Source organism: Protopterus annectens, chromosome 12.part0 (genome assembly GCF_019279795.1).
Source record: "Protopterus annectens isolate FY-2018-M chromosome 12.part0, PAN1.0, whole genome shotgun sequence".
Lineage (NCBI taxonomy): Eukaryota > Metazoa > Chordata > Ceratodontiformes > Protopteridae > Protopterus > Protopterus annectens.
In genome coordinates, this window is record NC_056746.1 from 1,526,390,647 (window position 1) to 1,526,416,146 (window position 25,500).

General features: G+C 43.7%; 1 protein-coding gene across 3 annotated transcripts in view; it reads left to right on the top strand.

Annotated features, from left to right (window-relative positions):
• Positions 1-25,500, top strand: part of MFSD11 (major facilitator superfamily domain containing 11) — a 2,028,489-nt gene that overhangs the window by 777,001 nt on the left and 1,225,988 nt on the right. For all 3 annotated transcript variants that reach the window (XM_044090491.1, XM_044090492.1, XM_044090493.1), the window contains exon 6: positions 14,301-14,397. In XM_044090491.1, the coding sequence (XP_043946426.1) occupies positions 14,301-14,397 (97 nt within the window). The remainder of the gene's footprint in view (positions 1-14,300; positions 14,398-25,500) is intronic.

Below are 25,500 nucleotides of genomic sequence, written 5' to 3' on the forward strand. Positions count from 1 at the left end.
ATAGCATGATCCGTGCACTCATGTAAGTGCTTATGAAGTGCATTTGTGTAGGATTCAGCAGTTCTACCTGTATTGTCCATCTGCATGGGTGTCGTGAAGTTTGCCACTTCTGTCTTAAGAAGTGTGAAGTTGGCTTTGGAGAATTTTTTATGGTGGTTTCCCTAATGGGGCCGTGGGGGCAGGATGTGGATGTCTAGGTTGATTAGCTTGTGGTCGATCTGATCATCGGGACCCGGTCGCCCATGTTGGTAATGACTAGGTCTAGGATATTGCTACCCCTGGTGGGGGTGTTAATAAGTTGATCCAAGGCGCTGAAATTTATGAATTCCAGAAAACGTTGAGCAAAAGAGTTGGCACATGAGTAGTTTTCCCAGTTAATGTTTCGGTAGTTGAAATCTCCCATTATTAGGGTATTGGATTATACCCTAATATTTTTGCAGTGTATCAAGAAATGAGGAGTTGGAATCCTCAGTCAAGGTGGGGGGATCTGTAGCAAGTTGCAATTTTGATTGCGGTGTTGCCCAGATTTAGTTGCACTTGGTTAATCTCGGATGCAGTATGCTGACCAACTAGCCTGGAAGTGTGGATATCCTCCGCCTTTTAGTTTTTCAGTCCAGGTTAGGTAGCCAAAAGGTGTGGTAGGAATTATAGCCTGTTATTGCATGGGTGCTCTCTGGAGCCTTGAACCAGGATTCTGTCACTGCACAGATGTCGATGTTCTCCATTTTAAGGAGTGCCTTGAGTGAATCCCTGTTGAGGTTTAGTCTTCTAGTACTGAGTAGCATTACCCTCAGATTTTACTTGTTTGTACCTGCTAAGTTGGTGAATTTGTCATTTGAACCCTGTCTGAAAAAGGCACTATAGGGGTGGCAAGAGCCTTAGCCAGTATCCGGAATCCCAAGGATGACAGGTGCAGGCCATCTCTGGCAAAGCATCGTGGTTTGTCGATCATGTCATCCCAGGCAGACAGATACTAGATCCCCTTAGAATGACACCAGAAGCTTAACCAATTGCTGAAGTCAGTCATTTTGTCCTTGTACTGTGGTATCATTCTGGGTGATGGCAGGATGCTACTCAGGGCTAGATTCATACCTGCCTGGGCTACAAGATCGGAGAGCTCCACCATGTCTCTTTTCAAGTTGTCCAGGGAGGTATTTCTCAGGTCATTTACACCAACATGCACAATGACAGAGTCATATTTGTACTTGTGGAGTGACCTGATTGAATGCGTTATGTGGCAGATCCTGGCTCCTGACAGGCAGCTGACAGTAACTTTCTCCTTGTTTAGCCTTGTGAGTGGAACATCAGAGTGCCTGACTATAGAGTCACCTATGTGTGTTGGGTACGTTGTTATGCCTTATGGACTGTGGTTGAGTGATACACTAAGTTTGTGGGCTGTGTGTCATTTGGGTTGTGTTGGGGGGTGGAAGTTGCTTGCATTTCTGCTTTGCAGGTCTCTGTTGCTTGAGCAGGTTTTTATTGAGAGCCTCCACAAATGTAGGTGTGTGTTTAATGTTTCTATGTGTCTGTTTTGGTGGTGTAGGTTTTGAGGGACTATGTGATGATGGTGGTGTGGTGCAAGTGTTTACCTTCTCCTCTTGACTGTCTAGTCCAGTCTTGGGTGAAGAGAGCTTTGTTTCCAGTTTGGCTATATAAGTGCATCTCTCACAGGTTGTAGTGTTGGGTGGTAGGAGGAGAGCATCTGTGTACATGAGGCAATTGCTGCATTGCCCCAAGATGCCCAGATTCACCAGGTAGACAGGAGAAAACACCGGGAGCTGACCCTTAGACATGCCTGGATAGGTGCTTATTTATTATGTACTAAAAACTGATTTCCTCTAGACAAGTGAGGAAAGTTTAGTGCTGTATTAATTTGTAGCTTATGTAGTGCTTACAATAAGTTCTGAGCATTGCTGAGCTCAAAGAAACAGATTTTAGTTTTAAAACTAAAAGACTGGCAAGTTCTAAGGGAAAATTTGAAGAGCAGACTTTATGGCGCCTGGAATACTTTAACCCTAGCTAAGCGGCGATGCATAAAGTGTATTTTTTTAAATATAACAGTAGCAAATGAGCAAACTGATTTAAACAAATTAACCAATAAAAACCTAAAAACTGAGCCCCGTTCCAGCAGTCTTCGATCAGATAAGTTCGAACTGCATACTCCTGCCACTAGGGTGCAGGGTAACCTTCTCCAATAAAAGATGGTCTGGATTTGTGCTCCAGTTATACAAACAAAGCTAGTCTGCATTTACTTTATGCTACAGCAAACAAGGAGTACCAATTTTAGAAAGAAACAGTTCAAATAAGCAGGCACAATAAGCCTTTAACCAGAAACTCCCAGCTCAGAAGGGCAGAATCTACCCTCTCCTCCCACAGGAGTGCAGACCACATCTTCTTAATGTAAAATAACTGGCCCAAAGCCCAAGTACTTAAACCAGAAATAATACACTTTTAGAATAAGAGACACTAAGCTTTCAGTCAGCTTAGAAGGATGTAAGCTACCTGTCCTGCCACAACAGTGCAGACCACAAACCTTAATGTAAAACAACTGGTCTGAAGCCCAAGTGCTTCAACCAAAGTCTTAGAATAACAGTTACAATTTAATCAGGCTACTAACAAGCAGTAATGTATGGAGCAGAATAAATACAATTAAATATTTTTAAGAAGAGGCAAAAGCAAAATCAAGTGCATTTTTTTTTTTTTTAGTAAAGTACAAGGAGAAGGGCGGCCAAGGTGGTGCAGCGGTTAGCATTGCCACCTCACAGCAAGAGGTTCTCTAGTTCGATTCTCGGCTAGGGTGCCTTCTGTGTGGCGTCTGCATGTCCTCCCTGTGGTCATGTGGGTTTCTTCCGGGTGCTCTGGTTTCCTCCCAAATCCCAAAGACATGCAGTAGGTGGATTGGGGACACTAAATTGGCCCTATGTGTGAGTGTGTTCATGTGTGTGCCTTCTGTGGAAGGTTGGGCGCCAGGCTGGCAACTTGACACTGTAAAACTCTACTGACAATCATGAGCAGACAGATGATCTGCTGTGGCGACCCCTAACCGGGAAAAACCAAAAGAAGAAGTAAAGTGCAAGGAGAGAGGAAGAAGGAGCAGAAGAAAAATTCTAAGTTAAGAACCTAAGTGGTTTAGCCTTCTCAAATGTTCTCTCTGTATTAAGTAGAGTGAACACCAGACTGGGAGGGGTGTCCCAGATCAAATTTACATTAGGGGCGGGCATCTGCAAAGCCACCAACTGTAAAACAGTTTCAGGACAGATGAGAAACAGAAACAATGCCAGAAAATATATAAAATAATTCAATGCCAGAAAATATTTAAACTAATTCAGTCAGGCAAATTAAGACAATGCAGAACTCTGAAAGGTTAAAATGCCAAGAAATATACTTATCAATCAGCAATATATTTCCAGATTGTTTGAGAATCACACTGCAGGCAGAACACCCGGAGTTTCCAACAGTGTATGCAGGAATTTACAAACAGAAACTATTTTTTAAATCAGCAAGCCTTGAAATAATCAGATAAAGCAAAAGCTGTTAGGCCAGTTTTATAAACTTCAGCACAGGAATAGGGGGGAAGCAGTTTTAGGACAGATGAGGACAGAAAACAATGCCAGAAAATATATAAACTAATTCAGTAAGGCAAAATTAAGACAATGCAGAACTCTGACAGATTAAAATTTCAAGAAATATACTCATCAGTCAGCAATATATATCCAGATTTTTTGAGAATCACACTGCAGCCAGAACACCAGGAGTTTCCAACAATGTATGCAGGAATTTACAAACAAACTATTTTTAAATTCATCAGTCAGCAATATATATCCAGATTGTTTGAGAATCACACTGCAGCCAGAACTCCAGGAGTTTCCAACAATGTTTGCAGGAATTTACAAACTATTTTTAAATCAGCAAGCCTTGAAGCAATCAGATAACACAAAAGCTGTTAGACCAATTTTATAAAGTTCACAACAGGAATAGGGTGAAGCAGTTTCAGGACAGATAAGAACAGAAAACAATGCCAGAAAATATATAAAATAATTCAATGCCAGAAAATATATAAAATAATTCAGTCAGGCAAAATTAAGACAATGCAGAACTATGAAGGTTAAATTCTAAGAAATATGCTTATCAATCAGCTATATATTTCCAGATTGTTTGAGAATCACACTGCAGCCAGAACATCAGGAGTTTCCAACAGGCTTAACATTTAGTCAGACACCAAATCTATTTCCTAATAAGAAATGTATTTGCCCAAATGAATGTCATATAAGCTTGATCCAAGCAGGAATAAGTTTTCTTTGTATCTTTCTATGCTTTATTTCATATTGGCATAGCTAGGAGGATAGTGCAGATGTTCTTCGTGTTTCAGTGTTGCAGTCACCACATTTGGGTTATCTGCCTGTAGGTAGCCCTCAGCCAGCCTGAATACCAGAGTCTTGGATTCCTGTGTCAGATGCTGTTTCTTCTTCCATGACGTCAGGTCATCAGGGGTATAAAACATGCAGCCGATGCCATTACATCAGTCTTTCTTGCCACGCAGTGCCTGAAGCAGAAGCAGTTCGCAAGTGCCAGTTGGTCGACTCCTGAAATTTTCGTTTTCGAGTTTCAGAACCAAAGTCTTCAAAAAAAAAAAGCTAAGTACCCCATTGGGAATTTCTTTTCTTGTTCTTAACCGATGTCAGTAAAAGTTAACAATTGTATTACCTGTGGAAAGCTTACCTCATAAAGATTTTCATTTGTACTGCATTTCTTGCTTAGGCCCAGACCCCGACGTCCCTTGCTGTCAGTTTTGTGCCTTGTTCAACCCCCAAACTATTCGTCGGTCTATATTTGCAGCAAATTATTTTGGTACTCTGTATAACTATCCAGAAATGGTTTCGGTAAGCCATCCAACTACCGATATTCCAAAAAAAAAACGTAAGGATAAAGACGAGACAAACCGCATAGTCCAAAATTGACGACGATGCTTCCGTTAAGCTAGTTGCCAGTCCGCCGGTACTCAGTGAGGCACTTTCACAGCCCCTGATACCCGCTACTTCAGATTCGCAGGCCTCTACTGAGACCCATTCGGAGTCCAGTATACAGCGAGATGCTTCTTCAACTATGGAACCTGCGGATATCTCTACCTTGGATGGGTCCGGGGCCGCTTTGCAGGCACCAGCTTTTGAGGGTGTATTCAGGCCTTACAGACTTGCATTTTAAACCAACGCCATCTTCTTCATCCAGGCGTAAAACTCGACCCACGCCTAGAAAACTGATGTCCAAACCGCATGTTCAGGCCCATATGCCTAAAAAACAAATGCGTAGAATGTCTGAAGACCTTATTACCTTAATTAGGGGAAGCTAGCCTTCCCCCTCTAAGAGACCTAGAACCGATTTTCCTTCTGATTCTTCTGATCAGAATCTGATATTTCTGTTTCTTCTGATTACCAAGATTTGCCCATATCTACCTATGAGGATTCTGATGCAGAGGATCACATTCCATCTGCTTCCCCTCCAGAAGATTTTTCTTTTGGTGAAACCTTACACACTCTTAGGGAGCATTTCCACTGGGAAAGCCAGGGTTACTCTGACTTCAAAAAGAGACTTAGGGAATTCTTACTCCTTCCTCAACACAGGCCTTTAGCTTTCCCACCTGTTCTGAACATTGTGGATGATGCCTTCTTGGAATCTAGCCTTTCCACAGACACTACCTCCAGCTCCCAGAAAACTTGACCGGTATTAGAGTACCTCACTCTCACAGGTTCCTCTTCAAGAATCCTACTGCGGATCCAGAGACCATCTCCCAAGGACCTAAGGGCATTAAGGCTACTGCTGCCAAAAACCCTACCTTTTCTGATAGAGATTCTTGAGGCTTGGAAAGATTGGGTAAGAAGGTATATACCTCTGCTACTTTGGCCATTAGGGCTTTAAATTGCCAATTTCATATGTTAAAGTACCACCAGCATATTACGGGACTACTTAAACAGAAAATGATGTTGCTTCCTGACTGTGCTGAACAAAAAGAATTGCAAGATTTAATGCATTCTGCATAACAAGTTGGTAAACATACTTTGCAATGTGGTTTTGACTCTTTAGAAGCATCGTGCAGGGCTACTGTCACTGGGCCTGAACTTAGAAGGCATTCTTGGCTTAAGGAGCAAAACCTGCCAGATCATGTTAAAGCTAAATTACTGGATTCTCCCTTAAACCAAGGCCGCCTATTTGGCAACAAAGCAGTAGTAGTCCTCAAAAAGATGGAGGAAAAAGCTAAATCTATGCAAACTGATAAAGATTTCATGCAAGTACAGCCTCCCAGATTTAGCAGGCATTGGCCTTCAAAGAATTGGTCCTTTCCAGCCTCTTCCAGGCCTTCTCAGTCCAAATCCAGGAACAGCAGACCACACCTAGGTTACAGTCTCAGGCTATGCACAGGCCTAAGCAGTGGGGGGCTCCCACTTCCAAACCAGGCAGTAATAAGACACCCACTGCGGGAAAATGGCACAATGACTTAACCTTAACCCTTCCAAGCCCTGCTCAGCTGCCTGCTCCCTTAGGAGGAAAGCTTGCCCTGCATGCAAAATACTGGGAACTCATTACCCAGGACAAATGGGTTTTGAATATAGTTTCCCAAGGATACAGATTCCACTTCCACACCGTACCAACCCAAATAGTTGGCCAGACCTAACCCTAAATGAGTGGGCAGAGGCTCAACAGCAGGTTCTCTTTCTTCTAAGTATAAGGGCTATTCACCCTGTTCCAGCAGAAGAAAGGGGACAAGGTTTTTATTCAAGACTTTTCTGGTACCCAGAAAAGACAGCTCCTGGCGTCCTGTCCTGGACCTCTCTATTCTAAACACTTTTTTGGTAATCCCAAAATTCAAGATGCTAACACTTCAACAGCTGCTTCCTATGATAGGCAAAGATGCCTGGTTGGCAACCTTAGACTTAAAGGAAGCTTACCTGCACATTCAGTAAGGGAATCTTGCAGGAAATACCTACTATTCAGGGCAGTCTCCATGCACTATCAGTTCTCTGCACTTCCCTTTGGCTTATCTACTGCGTCCAGAGTATTCACAAAGTGTCTAGCTCCAGTCATTGCATTTTGCATGCAGAAAAATATTCAAATATACCCATACTTGGATGATTGTCTGATTCAGGCAGAAAGACAGGAATTGCTATGAACACATCTGGCATTCTTAAAAAAAACTTCTAAACTCACTGGGGTACACCATAAATGAAAATAAATCTCATCTAGTACCCTGCCAACAAATTGAATTCCTGGGAGCAAGCTTGAATACAACTTCCCAGATGGCTTTTCTCACTCCAGAGAAACAAGTTTATTTGACAACCTACTTCAAACTACTGGCCACAAAGACCCAGCTATATGCAAGGAAAATTCTGCAAGCCCTGGGGTTCATGGCCTCTTGCATTCAACTAACTCCATATGCAAGACTGCATATGAGGAAACTGCAATGTTATCTAAAAAGCCTATGGTGTCAACATTCTCAGGACATGGAATCAATGATTCCTATCATTCCATGTATAAAGACAGAGTTCCTTTGGTGGGCAGAGGCCTGCTACCACAACAAGGGGCTCCTTTTCACTCTACCCACTGCTGCCCAAACCCTAACAACAGACGCATCACACTATGCATGGGGGGCTCACTTAGCAGGGCAGTGCATTCAGGGCAAATGGAACCCGAAACAGATGCACCTGCATATCAACCAAAAAGAAATGCTAGCTGTACAGAATTCCCTGACAGCCTTCAAGGACCACATTCTTCCAGGACAATTATTGGTAAAGATGGACAACACCACAGTTATGTGGTACATAAACAAGCAGGGGGGAGCCCACTTGTGCCCTCTCTGCAGACTAGCCATGGCTCTGTGGAACACAGCCTTGAGCTACCAAGTGCACCTACAAGCTCAATTCCTGCCAGGCAAGCTAAATTCACTGGCAGACAAGCTAAGCAAAAATCTCATGGACCCACACGATTGGAAACTAGAACCAAAAATATTCACCCTCTTGAGGAACAAATGGGGGACCCCAGAGATAGACCTGTTTGCCTCCCCTCAGAACTACCAATTGGACAAGTTCTACAAGGACTTCCCACAGTCAAGCTTGGAAAGTGGATGCCCTTTCCTTTACCTGGGAAAGCCTCTCAGTTTATGCCTTTCCCCCTCCACCTCTCCTCTCAAAGATGCTGCTAAAGTTCAAACAGGACAAACCAAGGACAACACTGATTGCACCAGTCTGGCCACGACAGCACTGGTACCCGCTCTTGCGCCGTATGACACTGCTGGAACCATGCTACCTGCCTCAGACCCCTTCCCTGCTGTCCCAGCATGTGGGCCAGATTCTGCACACTCTGCTTCAAACCCTGAACCTGGCAGCCTGGCTAATTCCTTGAACTCTCCAATAGCATCCCTCAGTAACAGGTGCTAGATGTTACTCTGGAGGCAAGGAGGCCTAGTACTAGAAAATCTTATGCTGAAAGGTGGAAAAGATACTGTTTCTGGAGCCAGACTCAGGGGATGGGCACAACGGTACCCTGCTTACCTCATATTCTTCAGTACTTAACAGCAATGCCCCACAAGGGCCTATCCTTCTTGCCTATTAAAATTCATGCCTCTGCCATTTCAGCACAATATAATACTGAACCACCCTTCTCTCACCCCCTGCTAAAACAATTCCTCAGAGGGGCCAAAAATTTAAGACCCCCAGGAGAGCCCCTACTCCTGCCTGGGGCCTTAACTTTGTATTGTAAAAGCTCACTCTCCCTCTTTCTGAGCCAGCTGCAACTGCAGAGTTGAAATTTCTTTCTTGGAAAATAGCCTTCCTTCTAGCCAACACGTCAGCAAGAAGAGTGTCTTGAATGACAGGCCCTCATGGCAGTGGAGCCCATCTTTATCTTCCATGCATACAGGGTTTCCCTCAGGACCAGTCCTTCCTTTATGCCCAAGGTGGTGTCCAGTGTGGCTGTTAATCAGTCCATTCATTTGCCTACATTTTTCCCGAATCCACAAAACAATGGAGAATGAATACTGCACTCTTTGGACGTACACAGACAACTTAGATTTTATTTGGACAAGACTAAGCCTCTCAGAAAATCTGAACAGCTTCTAGTTGGCTTTGCTGCAAGGGCAGAGGGGAAAGCCATTTCAAAGCAAACAATTTCTAAGTGGATAGCACATTGCATTAATTTCTGCTATAAGCACCATGGAAAACCTACCCCACAGGGAATAACATTACATTCCGTCAGGGCTGCATCTACCTTTACAGTCTTTCTCAGAGGTGTGCCTACCAGGGACATCCTAGAAGCTGCTACCTGGAGTTCTGTATATACCTTCACCAAGCATTACCACTTGCCTATTTTTTCTAAATCCAGAGCTGGTTTTGCCACTGCAGTCTTGCAGGGCTTAATAGCTCACCCTAATGCTTTCTAACTTTCTCCTCCCTTCCTTAGCTTTGGGAATCGACCCAAATGTGATGACTGCAACAGTGAAACACGAATAACATAGTACAGTTGTGTACATTTACCATAAATGTAGATGTTTGAGTGTATTCACTGTTGTAGTCATGGTTACTTTCCCTCCAGCCCCCTGACTTCTCTTGGCTCAAACTTTCCTTCTTGTCTGGTGTATTTAAGCTTTCTGGTGTATTTGCTTTTTGTTGGAAGGGTACCATAACATATAATTGCGTCCCATTGTGGGGGCATCTGACATCTGGGGCAAGAAAAACTGATGTAATGGCGTTGGCTGCATCTTTTATACCCCTGACGACCTGACGTCATGGAAGAAGAGAGAGCATCTGACACAGGAATCCATTCCCGCCTTTCTAATCTAGTATAGTCCAGTTTTCAGGTTATTGCTAAATTCAGGGCTGTGTTACAAGTTTCTGTGTTTGCCCATACCTTACTTGGATAGAAGGAAGTTTCTCTGTTCACTGTGAGAGGGAGCTTTGTGCAGCCTATCTGTCCCTGGAGGAGTGGTTTCAGCCCAGAAATTAGTAGTTTATTGGCCATTTTGGGCTAATTTCTCTCTCTTTCATTTCCCCTGATATAAAACCTGCATTTGCATGGTTTTGCACGCCGGGTAGCTAGGGTATAACTATTCCCGGCTCCACAAAGTCTACTCTTCAATTTTTCCCTTGGAACTAGACAAACTTTCAACTTAAGCACTCAAACCATTCACTTCTCATACCAGCACTTGCTCAAAACTCATAGCAAGCACTAATAAACCTTAGCACTAGACCCCCCCTGTACTGTAGAGAAGGACAAGGCTCTCTATTCGAGCTTACCAGCCAATCAGTAAAACAGTTCACTGTACCTATCCAGGCATGTCCAAAGGGCAGTTTCAGGTGTACTGTCCGGTCCAACTGGTGAATCTGGGCATTTTGAGGCAATGTTACAATTGCCACATGTACACAGACAACCCTCTCCTCCTTCCACCAAACACAAATACATGCGAGAGATGCAATTATACAGTCAAACTGGAGGCTAAGCTCTCTCAACCCAAGACTGGACCAGGCAGTCAAGAGGAGAAGGGAATTACTTGCATCACACCACCAGTCTCACATAGACCTATGAAACCAGCACCTGCAAAAACACACATAAATACACAAAAACATACTCAGAGGCTCTAAATAAAAATCTGCAGAAGCAACAGAGACCTCCAAAGCAGACATCCAAGCAACCTCCACCCCCCAACACAAACCATGAAACACATACTTCACAAAACCAGTGTGCCACACAATCACAGCCCTTAAGGCAAAATAACATACCCAACACACTAGTAATAGGTGACTCTATAGTCAGGCACACTGACGTCCCACTCACTAGGTTTAACAAGGAGAAGGTTACGGTTAGCTGCCTGTTGGGTGCCAGGATCTGCCACATAACACAAGCACTCATGTCACTCCAGAACAAGTACAAATATGACTCTGTCATTGTCCATGATGTGAATGACCTGAGCTGTACCTCCCTGGACTACATGAAAAGAGACATGGAGGAGCTCTCTGATCACGTAGCCCAGGCCGATATGACCCTGGCCCTGACTAGCATCCTGCCGTCACCATGAATGATACCACGGTATAGAGAAAAAATGATCAATTTCAGCAATTGACTAAGCTTCTGGTGTCATTCAAAGGGGATCCAGTGTCTGTCAGCCTGGGACAAGCCACACTGCTTCACTAGAGATGGCTTGCATCTGTCACCCTTAAGCTTTCGAATACTGGCCAAGGCTTTTGCCACCCCCATAGTGCTTTTTTTTAGGCAAGGCTCAAAAGACAAACCCACTGCCGTAAATAGCACAAGTAGCAAAAAACTGAGGGTAATGCAGTGCCAGAAGTCTAAACCTCAAAATGCATGCACTCGAGGCACTCCTCAGTATGGAGAAAATCGATATGTGTGCAGTAACAGAAACCTGGTTTAAGGCTCCAGAGAGCACCCCAGCACTACCAGGCTCCAACTCATACCATACATTTTGGCCACAAAACCCGGACCGAAAAACAAAAGGTGGGGGAGTATCCATATTCATCAACGATACCCACAGCGCCAGGTTAGTGGCACAGCATGATGCTTCAGAGATCATCCACGTGCAACTAACAAAGGGCAGAACTGCTATCCAAATTATAGCTTGCTACAGATCACCCACCATGTCCCAGGACCCCCACTCCGCATTTCTGGAAACACTGGCAAACATAAAGGTCCAACCAAACACCCTGATATTGGGTGATTTCAATTACCCAAACATTAACTGGGAGAACTACTCAAGTACAAACTCCCTTGCTCAACATTTCCTAGAATTTATAAACTCAAATGCCCTGGGTCAGCTGGTCAACACCCCCACCAGAGGTGACAACATATTGGACCTGGTAATCACCAACATGGGTGACCAGTGTTCCACACCGGAGGTCAACCCCTCGCTGGTTAGATCTTGACCATAAACTAATCACTGTGTGTATCCACATTCCGCCACCACCCCTGGTCAAAGAAACCACCATGAAAAACTTTTCAAAAGTAAACTTCACGTTACTTAAGACTAAGGTGGGAAGTTTCAAAGCCCCCATGCTAAAGGATAACGCTGTCCAAGCTATAAAATCCTTTACTAATGCACTCTACAGGCACCTACAAGACTGCATGGATCGTGCTATCCCAAACAAAACCAAGATTCACCCCTCCAGGAAAAGGAAACCAGTCTGGTGGACCCCTGCCATAAACAAGCTATACAATAGAAGGAGGAAACTAGTACAGAAAAGAGTAAAATCCCAAGAAGGGAAGACATCCCTGATCAGTATCAGCAAGAAACTACGTTCCCTCATAAAATCATCCAAGGCTAGCTTTGAAAGAAAAATTGCCATGGACTCCAAAGATAACCACAAGGCATTCTTTAGCTATGTCAAGAATCTTAAGTGGCAATTCTCAGATTTGCTCAGAGTAGGTGCAGAATGGCACAAAATACCCTGAACTGACTGATATAGCCAACATCCTGGCAAATGGGTTCAGTGCAAACTTCACCCCCCTCTCACCCCCAAAAGGGCCAGGCTGCATCCTACACGAGCTCAAAGATGAACTAACCCCTCACCTAAACACAGTGTTTAAACTCAGCCTCTCCACAGGCTATGTGCACACAGAGTGGCGCACAACAACAGTTATTCCACTCCACAAAGGTGGAGCTACAATGGACCCCGGGAATTATCACCCGATAAGCCTGACTAGCTTGGTCTGCAAAGCTATGGAGCGCATCATCATGGATCTCATTAACAGAGACACTGGAAACCTCCAAACACTGGACTGTACCCAGTTTGGCTTTAAGGGTAGATCATGCCTCCTAAACCTGGTGGACTTCTTTAAGACAGTTACCAAGGCTATAGACGAGGGAAAGGTGGTCCACACAGCCTACCTAGACCTTGCAAAGGCCATTGACACCATTCCCCACTCAGGTATTATAGACAAGCTCACCAGTCTGAACATAAACCCCCCTATGTCACAAGATGGGTTACCAACTGGCTCACGGACAAAACCCACATGGTAAGAGTTGCAGGAGCTAGGTCTGACTCTAAACCGGTTACAAGTGGAGTTGCCCAGGGCTCAGTCCTAGGACCCCTCCTGTTCGGCATATACTTCTCAGAGGTACAGGCAAGCACAGGAGGACTATGGCTGACCAAGTTCGCAGACGATTGCAAACTAGGGGCTATAATTGACTCTCCGGCTGACACAGACATCCTTCGAAAAGGTCTCACTGAGACAGATACCTGGTGTCAAAACCATGGCCTCAAGCTAACTGCCAAAAAGTGCATAGTCATCGCCTTTGGAAAAAACAAAGTACGCACAAGCTACCACATAGGTGGTAGCTCCCTAAATACGAAAGACATAATAAGGGATCTGGAGACCCAAGTAGATAGTAACCTCTCCTTTGATAATCACATAGCCAAAGTGGTTAGAAAATCCTTCTGTGTGACCCACCTAATCACAAAAGGGTTTGCATCCAGATCGAAAGAGGTCATTGGGCCCCAAATTGCATCACTCATCAGACCCATCATAGAGTACAATGCCCAATTTGGGATGTACCTTACAAGACACCTGCAACAACTGGAAAGACCACAGAAGTACCTCACCAAGAGGATCACTGGCCTCAAGCAGATGCCCTATGCAGCTCAACTGAAGAAACTCCAGCTGTACTCTGTTGCATACCGCCTACTCAGAGGTGATCTCTGCCTGACAATACAAGGCCATGTCCAACCCAGAATTGATGGACATGCTCCACCTAAAGAAAACCATATCCCCTCGAGCCACATGCTCCAGGGGATCTAAACCTCACCACAACAATAAATAGGACATGTTGGAGGGACATATTCCTGTCCCAGAGACTTCCAATGCTCTGGAACAAGATTCCAATCTACATTAGGCAGAGCTCCTCACTAACCCTCTTCAGAAGTGGATAGGAAACAGAAAGTTTACCCCAGGGATTACTTCAATGGCTCTGCTGGACAGAGGCACAGGGAACTAATCTAAGGGGGCGGCGAAAGCCAACACATTCCGGCTAGGCTTATAAATGCCTTCGGGCAGATAGCCTAGTACCTACCTATGAACCTAAGACTCTGGTATTCAGGCCAGCTCAAGGCTACCTGCAGGCAGATAACCCAAATGTGATGACTGCAGCAGTGAATACACTAGAACTTCTAAATTTATGGTAAGTGTGCACAACTGTACTTTCTTAGATGTATTTCTTAGAAAGAGAATAGTAATTGTGGTTGTGTTTTCATATCTCTACTCTGATGCAGAATTTTATCTTATATTATTTTTCTCTTAAATTTCAGTGCTCTGGACTGCCCAGGGAAATTGCCTGACAGTAAACTCAAAAGAAAATACTATTGGGAGAAACAGTGGCATATTCTGGGCTCTTTTGCAATGCAGGTATTTTATTATTTCAGATTTTCTGCTCTTTACTGAACTGTGTTATGTCATGCGCTATAGTATTTATGTAATGTGGATTTAAGGATATTATAATTTCTCTCATACTTGAGTTATAAATGCATTCAGCACTGGTCACATTTGGTGGGATATACATTTCCTGTTTGTTACTCAGAAAGTAAATGTATATACATTTTAAAGGAAAAACATAGTGCCAATTAATCTACAAGTACTATTTGAAGCGTTGTCTATCGAGGGTGTACACTTGGATGCGGTTTCATGTTCTTTTCAGCAGCTGGTTCAGTTTAAAGATACTAAGCTCCCATGCTCAGGATATGTGTGCTACGTCCTTATTTCATGTTGCAGCATTCTTGCATCATGAATAAGGGAGTGTGCCTGTCCTGAACATCACCCACCTTTTCAATTAACTGTACAATTTAGATTTCATTCTAATATTCATTATTGGTAGTTCCCATTTTTGATTCTGTAGAAACATAGAGCTTCAAAGTGTTTCTGTTCTCAGCAGATCACCTACCAGTACCAACACAGAACATGTCTGTTTTGCTCAAAAAACAATGTCAGGGTGTATACAAGTGCCAGAAATGAAACCCAACCACTGAGAATTTCAAGGCTTGTCAAACTGCAATTGTGTTGTGCATACATCAGTGAAGGGTTTATGTTGTAGGGTTAAACCTGAAATTCTTTCATACACAGTGGGGCAGGAGTCAAAGAGTAATAAGATAAAGGAATACCCAGCCAAACCAAAGCTTTCATCCTTCCTTAAGACTGCCATGTTTTCTGTGACCACGGAATTTTTAGGTATAACGATGTCTCATCTTGTGAGGGATAGATATCCTGTTATTCATTTTCAACTAACCTAAATTCAAATGGAGAGGCACCCATGCTATGTATTCCTGAGACTGTGACCTGGGGTGTGTACCATTCCTTTGCCTATGATGGAGTATGGTGGCAGCCTATGCGTCTCACACAGAATGGTCTCTTGTGCCTCCAGGAAACATGGAGATGTAGTTGGACCGTGACTTCACTTCTCTGGCTTACCTCAAGCTGAGGCTAGTTAAGGATTGATTGTTTTCATTGGCTGTTTCTTCCTTGCTGGACTACTGATCATTCCCATCACAGAGCTGAACTACTACTCTGCCTTCCTGGAGATGGCCAAATAGATTTGGCAAAATGTTGTTTAGCAGTACAGAATGATGCTTGGTGTAGGCCTTTCAGGCATTGAAGCCACCTTTGTTAATGTCTTGTACTTCACATACTGCCCACAAAGGAGTGCTCTGTTTGACAGCCGGAAAGTTGTGAAGAGCTTTGCTCCCAAAACCATCTTTTAGCCAGCTCAGCTCAAGCTATTTTGTTTTGGGTGGGTGGAAGGTGCTGTGAAGCTTTGGAAGCTGGCCAATCGTTATATCCTTAGCAAGATGTAGCCTATGTAACTTGCAGTACTACAGCCGTGATCATTCAAACATCTACTGTTTGGTAAGTTTAGTTAAACAGCTGTACAATTTCAGCCAAAGTATGCTACCATATCCATTATGGAAGGTCCCACGTGGTCTCTGTATGTTCCATGATGCTGCTGTTGCGTGAGGGCTTCTTGATGATACTTTTGAGCATGATTCTTTACATTTTGGCAGTTTCTGCATCCTGTCTTAGCAGCACTAGCCTATCAGTGCAGGCTGCCTGCCCTTTGGTATTTCCTCTGCTTCTAGAATATTCACTGAAGTGCTGGTACCAGTATTAGAGCTGTTAAAGCAGAAGTGTTTTCTCACATTTATAAAAACTGGATGATGATTGATGTTGACCCTGCTCTCAGTGCCTTCATCAGTGGTTCTGATCAGACCTTTTTCATGATTGCCTTCACTGGCAGTACTCACCTGTGTTGCCAACATTTCCATTCTCTGTCCTTGCTGTTGTCATTCATTCTCCTTACTGCATTCTTTTTTACCATATACTTTTCATCCCATTTTATTATCTGTACTGTATATTCTTGTTTCACAAGAAAATTTGCTTAACATCCAAGTTCCACATTCACGCATAAACACCAGTACTTCCATAATTTTTCCCATGTTCCCTCCCCCTTATTTTAACAAATCATAACCCCACTCCCATAACTATTTACAGTATTTTTCCATGGTTGGAGACACTTACTCCCCTGCTGCTCCATCTGTGCCCACTATCATCCATAACTGTGGCTGTAACCTGTATATTTGGATGTATGACCTTCCTCCCTCCCTGTCCTTAAAGTCTTATTCCCACTTCCCCCTGTCAGTACTCACCAGTCCAAATGTGACATATGCAGTAAAGAACCTTATCCTTTTCATCCACCAATTCCCCACTCCTCATGGAAAGAATCAACAATCATTTCCCTGGACTGTATTAGCTTGCGCTTCTAATCAAGTGAATCTGACACAAAAGTATATAACATGCAGGTTAGCTGTTTAACTTTGTTTTCCTAGTATATAATTTTCTCTTTGCCTATTACTCCTAATGGTAATACCCATACTTTCATCCCCCTATCAACAAGTTATCATTTTCATGCCATCAAAGTAAATTCATAGGCAATATATTCTAGACATAAAATCATACATTCCTAACTGCCCAAACCTGCACTCTAGGCAGAGTCCAACATGTAACATAAATCATTTAATCAGACCTTCACCCAGTTAAATAGTCACTAATTCCTCCTTCATTACAACCTGTTCACATGTGGTGTATTCATCCACCTGAGATTTTGCCAATAATACAGCTTACATTCATTAAAACAAAACCCCACGTTGCAATTGTATACATGCTCCATTTCTACATCTTGTTCAGAATCTGTGTAGTAGCTAAAATATAAACACGGCATCACACTTAGTATTCACATAGCATATCCCCCCATGGTTTACTCCAGCAGTACCTTAATACAAAGTACATTCCCACTGGATTGAGCCACTATATACTGCAATTAAATGTAATGTCGATATTAATGACTTGAAGACAGCAGTGTTCTGCTCTGCATTTCACTCCTGCTAGACCCCCATTCTTCACCAAATTAAATCCTCAACAATCCAAATTTTTTCTTTTAAATTATTACTCAAATGTGCAGTTCTTGTAGTTGCAAAACATTTATTCTCAGTCTTTCCATGATCTAGATGTAAATCAGTTAGATTCCATTCCGTGTCCTTGCTGTTAGTTTACAAGTTCTACTTTCAGCTGCCTGTCATCCTCTTCTCATTGCTGCTTTACATTCAGATTCCACACTTGAATAGCCTTTTTCTTCAAAACCTGTTGCTTTTGAAAGGGCAGAAAGAGCTCCAATACCCTATTGCTGACTCCTCCTTCCAGTTATTGAAACTTCTGATGATGATCTTCGTGTTTCACTGTTGCAGTCATCACACTTGGGTTATCTGCCTGCAGGTAGCCCTCAGTCGGCCCGAGTACCAGAAACTTAGTATTTCTGTGTAGGTTGCTGTCGCTCCATGACTGACGTCAGATCATCAGGGGTATAAAAAGAGGCAGCCAACACCATTACATCAGTCTTTCTTGCCGAGGAACCCGAAGCAGTTTGCACGAGTGTCGGTCAGCCGCTACCTGAGTTTTCATTTCCAAATTGAATCATCCTGAAGTCTTCTAAAGCTAAGTACCCCATTGGGGATCCTTTTTTTCTTGTTCTAACTGATGTCAGAAAAAATTAACAATTATCTCGCCTGTGGAAAGCAAATACCACACTGAGATTTCCATTCTTACTGCGTCACCTGTTTAGGCCCAGACCACGATGTTCCTCGCTGTCACTTTTGTGCCTTGTTTAATGCTTGAACTGTTCGTCGTCAATCCCTTATTGTCGCTAGATACTTTCGCTGTTGATATCCATATTCCAAAATGGCTTCAGTAAGCCATCCGACTACCGATCTTCCAAAAAAATGTAAGGATAAAGACAGAGATAGACCGCACAGGACCAAAACTGCCCATGAAGCTTCCATTAAGCTAGTCAACAGTTTGCCGGTACTCAGTGAGGTGCTTTCACAGCCCCTGATGCCCACTTCGATGGATTCACAGGCCGCTACCGAGACCCGTTCGGAGTCTGTTATGCCGAGAGACTCTTCTTTGACTGCGGATGTAGCTATCTTGTATGGGTCCGGAGCCACTGTGGAGGCACCGGCTTCCGAGGAAGTTCTTTACACTACCGATATTCGACACAAACCGACAACTTATTTTGCATCTTCAGGTCTGTCTAAAATTACCGAGTTTCTAAGGCCAAGAATATGAGCTACACCTAAAAAAACGACCCAAACTCAAGCACCTGCTTCCTTGCCAGAACAACAAATACTTAAAATGGCAGAAGACCTGATTATGCTGATTAGGGGAAGCCAGCCTTCTCCTAAGAGAAAAAGAGACCTGTCCCCAGCAGCTTTAACAGACCAAGAGTCAGACGACTCTGAGGTTTCTGAATATGAAGATATGCCTTTATCTGCTTATGAGGATTCAGATGCAGAATAATCCATTCCTTCTGCTTCCCCTCCAGAGGATTTTTCTTTTGGTAAATCCCTACACACTTTAAGAGAGCATTTCCAGTGGGAATGCCAAGACTATCCCCAGTCCAAAAAGAGACTCAGAGAATTTCTAGATTTGCCACAACATAGACCTTTAGCAATACCTCTAGATGTTCTTCGTGTTTCACTGTTGCAGTCATCACAGTTGGGTTATCTGCTTGCAGTAGCCCTCAGTCGGTCTGATTATCAAAATTTTGGGTCCTACATCTGTTGCTGTCCCATCTTCCATGATGTCAGGTAGTCAGGGGTATAAAGCATGCAGCCGATGCCATTACATCAATCTTTCTTGCCGTGCAGTGCCCGAAGCAGAAGCAGTTCGCAAGTGGCGGTCGGCTGACTCCTGAAATTTTCTTTTTCGAGTTTCAGAACCAAAGTCTTCAACTAAGCTAAGTACCCAGATGGGGAACCAAGCCCATCTGACAGGCAAACAAATGGCTACCAGAACCCAGCTGTCTGCAAGGAAAATCCTGCAGGCCCTAGGGCTCATAGCCTCTTGCGTCCTACTAATTCCATATGCCAGACTGCATATGAGGAAACTTCAGTGGTACTTAAAAAGTCCTTGGTGCCAACTTTCTCAGGACCTGAAAACCGACATACCTATCATACCTTGTCTAAGGACAGAGTTTCTTTGGTGGGCAGCAGCATGCAACCACAACAAGGGACTTCCCTTTACTCAACCCCACAGCGCCCAGACCCTAACCACAGATGCATCAGACTGTGCCTGGGGGCACACCTGGACGACCAGTGCATTCAGGGCCACTGGAGCCTAAGTCAAATTCATCTGCACATCTACCAAAAAGAAATGCTAGCAGTTTGACAGCTTCCAGGTCCCTACTCTCACCAGGACCGCTACTAATAAAAACAGACACCACCACAGTTATGTGGTACATCAACAAGCAGGGGGGAACCCACTCTTACCCACTATGCATGCTAGCCATGGCCCTGTGGAACATGGCCTTGGACATGCATATTCATCTGCAAGCTCAATTTCTGCCAGGCAAACAAAACTCTCTGGCAGATGACTTAAGCAGAAATCTCCTAGACCCACACGAGTGGCAGTTTAGACTCCCAACACCTTCAGCCTTCTAATCCAGAAATGGGGGACCCCAAAGGTGGACCTCTTTGCCTCCCCCTGCAATCACCAGCTCAGCAAATTCACACCAGGACACCTCACAGCAGGGCCCGGAAAGTGGATGCCCTATCCTTCCAGTGGGAAAACCTCTCAGTCTATGCATTCCCCCCTTTGCCTCTTCTCTCAAGAATATTACTCAAGACAGGACATACCAAGGACAATCCTGATTGCCTCGGACTGGCCATGCCAGTACTGGTACCCACTACTGCATAGCCTGTCACCAGTGTTACTCTGGCACCTACCCCGGATCCCAACCCTCCTCACTCAGCAGGGGGGGCAGATCTTGCATCCACAACTGCAAACCATGAATCTTGCAGCCTGGCTTATTCCTTAAATTCTCCCCCCATGACAACCCTAAGCAAACAGGTGCTGGACATCATTCCTGAAGCCAGAAGAGCCAGTACAAGGAAATCCTATGCTGATAAGTGGAAAAGGTATTGTTCCTGGACTCAATCTAAAGGAGAGGACACAGCACTGCCCTCCTTACCTCTAATCCTGGATTACCTAGCAGATCTACTCCACAGAGGCCTATCCTCCTCCATTAAGATCCTTGCCTCTGCCATCTCGGCTCATTACAACACTGAGCCACCTCTCTTCTATCACCCTCTCATCAAGCAGTTCTTTTGAGGGGCAAACAAGGAGAGCACCCACCCCTGCTTGGGACCTTAACTTTGTACTGGAAAAGCTCAGGCTACCCCCAATTGAGCCTGCAGCATCAGCAGAGTTAAAATTCCTCTCTTAGAAAATAGCCTTGCTTCCGGCATCACTTCATCTAGAAGAGTGTCTGAGCTACAAGCACTTATGGCTGTGAAACCCTTCATTATTTTCCATGCTGACAGGGTTTCCCTCAGGACTAACCCTTCCTTTATGCCCAAAGTGGTGTCCAGTGTGGCTCTCAACCAATCTATCCATTTGCCAACCTTCTTTCCTAATCCTCAATATAAAGCGGAAATGATTCTGCACTCCCTGGATGTGCACAGACAGCTCAGATTCTACCTTGATAGGACTAAGCCTTTCAGGAACTCTGACCAGTTACTAGTCAGCTTTGCACCAGGGGCAGAGGGCAAGGCCATTTCAAAACAATTTCCAAATAGATAGTACACTGTATCCATTTCTGCTACAAGCACCATGGGAAACCAACCCCTGAGGGGGTCAGAACACATTCCACTAGGGCAGCTTCTACCTCTACAGCATTCCTCAGGGGAGTCCCTACCATGGAAATTCTGGAAGCTGCTACCTGGAGTTCTGTACACACCTTTACCAAGCATTACCACCTGCCTATCTTTTCCAAATCCATGGCGGGTTTTGCAGCAGCACTCCTGCAGGGCATACTAGCCAGTTCCCAGTTCTTCTTGCCTGCCTCCACCCTTTCTTCAGCTTTGGGAATAAACCCAAGTGTGATGACTGCAACAGTGAAACACAAAGAACAGTTGTGTACACTTACCATAAATGCAGATGTTTGAGTGTATTCACTGTTGCAGTCCTGGATGTTCATCGTGCATACAGCTGCAGTCATAACAGATGGGTTCTCCTGCCGTCAGGCGGGTCCTCGGTCGGCCGAATTCCAAAGTCTAGGTCCGGCGTTGGTTGTCGTCTCTTTCTTTCCTGACGTCAGTGTGATAGGGGTATATAAGACACAGCCAACGCCATTTTCTTCAGTCTTGTTTGCCGCGCGGTGCCCGAAGCAGAAGCAGTTCGCAAGTGCCAGTCGGCCAGCTCCTGAAATTACGAAAATTTGGAAACCGAAGTCTTCTTTAAAGCTAAGTACCCCATTGGGGAAACTTTTCTTGCCTCAGACCGATGTCAGACAAAGTTAACAAACCCCCCAAAAATTCTGGGCAGGTATTAATAAACTTCTGAAACCAGGACATTCTACTACTCCTACCCCTTCAGGCTTTAACAACAACAATTCCACCCAGATCCCAGAAGCCTTCAACAAGTATTTTACAGAAGCTATTCAAACCCTAGCTAATTCATTACCAACATCTAATGCTACCTTACCAAATACCTCTAAAGCCTTACCTAATTCCTTTCATATTCAACCTGTCGCTACATCTCTTATTTATAAACTTCTCAAGAAACTTAAACCTTGCACCCCATCCACTGACCAACTCCCGTCAGAATACCTACAAATTGCTTCAGAGGCTATAGTCTACCCCATATCCATACTTATTAACAGGACTATCTCTGAAGGAAAAATTCCCACCTTATGGAAAATATCTCATATTATTCCTCTACATAAAGGGGGCTCCTCCACTGAGTTCTCTAACTTTCGCCCTATTGCCTTACTCTCCCCATTAGCTAAAATAATGGGAAGATGCATACACAAACAAATTCTTAATTACCTTCTACAAAACAAACTTCTAGCCGACTGTCAACATGGTTTTAGACCTTCCCACAGTACTACAACTGCCCTTCTTTCCTTCTCTGACTCCATAAATAATAATAGGAACAATAATAATAGGAACAATAATCTTTTCTCCTCAGCACTATTCCTAGACCTGTCAAAAGCTTTTGACATGGTTAACCATAATACACTTCTTGACAAACTAAATGTCTATTCTCTTAGCACACAAGCACATCAATGGTTCAAGAGTTATCTCCAAAACAGGCAACAAGCAGTGCTTTGGGACAATAACCTATCATCCTTACTACCAGTAAACATTGGGGTTCCACAAGGCTCAATCTTAGGTCCCCTTCTCTTTTCATTATTTATCAATGACCTTCACTTGAATATACCTCAAGCCAGCTGCATTCTTATGCTGATGATTCGGCTTTAATCTGTGCTGCTAAGAATGTTTCCTCCCTCCAGTCCCTCACCCAAACAGTCTTCCAAAATGTAGAAAAATGGTTTATGGAGCACTCTCTCCTTCTCAACCCCAAAAAAACAAAACTTCTTCTCTTTACTCCTACTCCTAAATCTCCCACACCTTTCTTCACTATCTCCTCTAATAATGCTACCTGTATTAACCCAGATATAACCACTCGCCTACTAGGTGTAACTATTGATAACCGTCTTAATTTTGATGACCATATTAACACCACCATTAAATCAGTTAACAAAAAAATTGGTACTCTCTACAGAATTAAACCCTTCCTTACCCCAGCAGCTAGAAAAACCATTGCCCAAACCCACCTGATCTCCACCCTTTTCTATGCCTCTGCTATATACACTAACTTATCTAAAACCAACCTTACCAAACTCTCTACCTGTTACAATAGTATAACTAGATTCATTACTGCTTCTCCCTTCAGAACGCACCACTGTCTCAACCTTAAGCAACTAAACTGGTTAGAGCTTAATAACCACTTACTCTATCAACAATTACTCATCATTCATAAGACCCTTTATTATCCTGATGAAACCCCTAGCCTTACTAAACTGATTTTACCTTATAAAAACCTAACCACACTACGCTCTGCTAAAAAACTCCTAGTAGCCTTGACTAAATCTTACAATAAAGCTGGGGACTCCTTATTCTCAAATACTGTCGGAAAAATCTGGAATCAACTCCCTTATGAAATGACTAACCTTGACTCTACGTCTCTCTTCAAAAAACATATCAAAGAACATCTTAAAACTCAGTGGCTATGTCCTTGTGCGAACCCCGACTGATTATCACTACTCCCCACCCCCTCCTCTGACTGAGCTTCTAAACAACATATTAAATTGTTTATAGTTATTTCTTAGATACTGACTCTAGCCAGAAATTTTATTTTCCTCTCCTCCATACTATTCAATCTAGTGTTTTGATAATCTGTTTTTATTAATCTAATTTTAGTATGTACACCCCTGATAACTTCATTTTAATTAGTTGTTTTTTGCAAATTAGTTTTTTTGCTAGTTTATTTTTTTTTTTAAATTCTTACATAAGTCTAACCTTGTACTTATTTATGCATATATTTGTTTTTTTGTGGTTAATGCATTTTTTTACTTCGTGTATTGGAGCTTTTCTCCCCGGGCCTCTACTGAAAACGGATACATGTCCAGCTAGACTAGCCCGGTCAACAAATGTAAAATAAATAAGTTAACAATTGTATTTCTTGTGGGAAGCAAATACCGCATAAGGATTTCCATTCCCTCTGTATACCTTGTTTAGGCCCAGACCACGACGTCTCGGGCTGTCGCTTTTGTGCTACTTTCAATAAACGCACTATTAAGCGTCGGGCGGAGTTCGCCCAGCACCTTTTTGGTAAAGCTTTTGATTATAAAATGTCGTCAGAGACTCCGACTACCGTTTTGTCCAAAAAACGCAATGACAAAGACCGACACGCGAGGTCCGCGGTCTCCACCGACACCATGCCAAAACCGACTACATGTGGTCCGGTTCTCAGTGAGGCGCCTACGCAGCCCCTGACTACCGACGACACTTCTCTGGCGGTGTCTTCTGTAACCGAGATCGCAGGTGCCTCGGCCCATAACCTGACTACAGCTACCGAAGCCACTGTGAGTGTTGAGCCTCTTAATGTGGACAGGTCCACTTCCACCCATGGTGTCTTCAGACCCTCATCTTCCTTTTCCATAAAGGCCTTTACTAAGTCCAAACCAGCCATGCATCCCAAGAGGCCTGTTGCACAGGGCCCATCTCCAGGTCCCATGCCTAAAAAGCAGATGCTCAAAATGGCTGAGGATTTAATTACTCTTATCAGGGGTTCCCAACCCCCTCCGGACAAGAGAACCAGAGTGGAGGAAGATTCTCCCTCTTCTGACCAGGGCTGCATTATTTCAGAACATTCTGATGAAGAGGAACACTCGTACTTCCCCTTTGAAGATTCTGATGCAGAGCGTCCATTCCTTCTGTATCTCCCCCAGAGGATTTTTCTTTCGGGGAAACCTTGCATACCTTGAGGGAACACTTCCATTGGGAAGGCCAAGATTTTTCAGATTCCAAGAAAAGACTTAGGGAATTTCTTTTTCTACCTCAGCACAGACCTCTGGCGATTCCTCCTGTCTTGGACATACTTGATGATGTTTACTTGGAGGCTTGCCTTAATCCGGATTCCCTGCCTCCTACCCCAGTCAAGCCGGATAGGTACTACATAGCTCCTAACTCACACCAATTTCTTTACAAAAGCCATAATGCTGACCCTGAAACCATTTCTCAAGGCCCCAAGGGAATGAAGGCCTCTACTGCTAAGAATCCAATACCTTCCGAAAGAGAGTCTAGAGCCTTAGAAAGGTGGGGATAAAAGGTATATACCTTGGCCACCCTAGCCATGAGGGCCTTAAATTGTCAGTTCCATATGCTTAAATATCAGCAGTTTCTGTTATCACAATTAAGGAATAAAATGTCACAACCTGAACAACCAGATTTGAAGGAGTTGCAGGATATGATGCATAGTGCAGAACAAGTGGGTAAACACACCTTACAATGTGGCTATGATGCTCTAGAGGCCTCAAGTAGAGCTGCTGTTACAGGGTCAGTC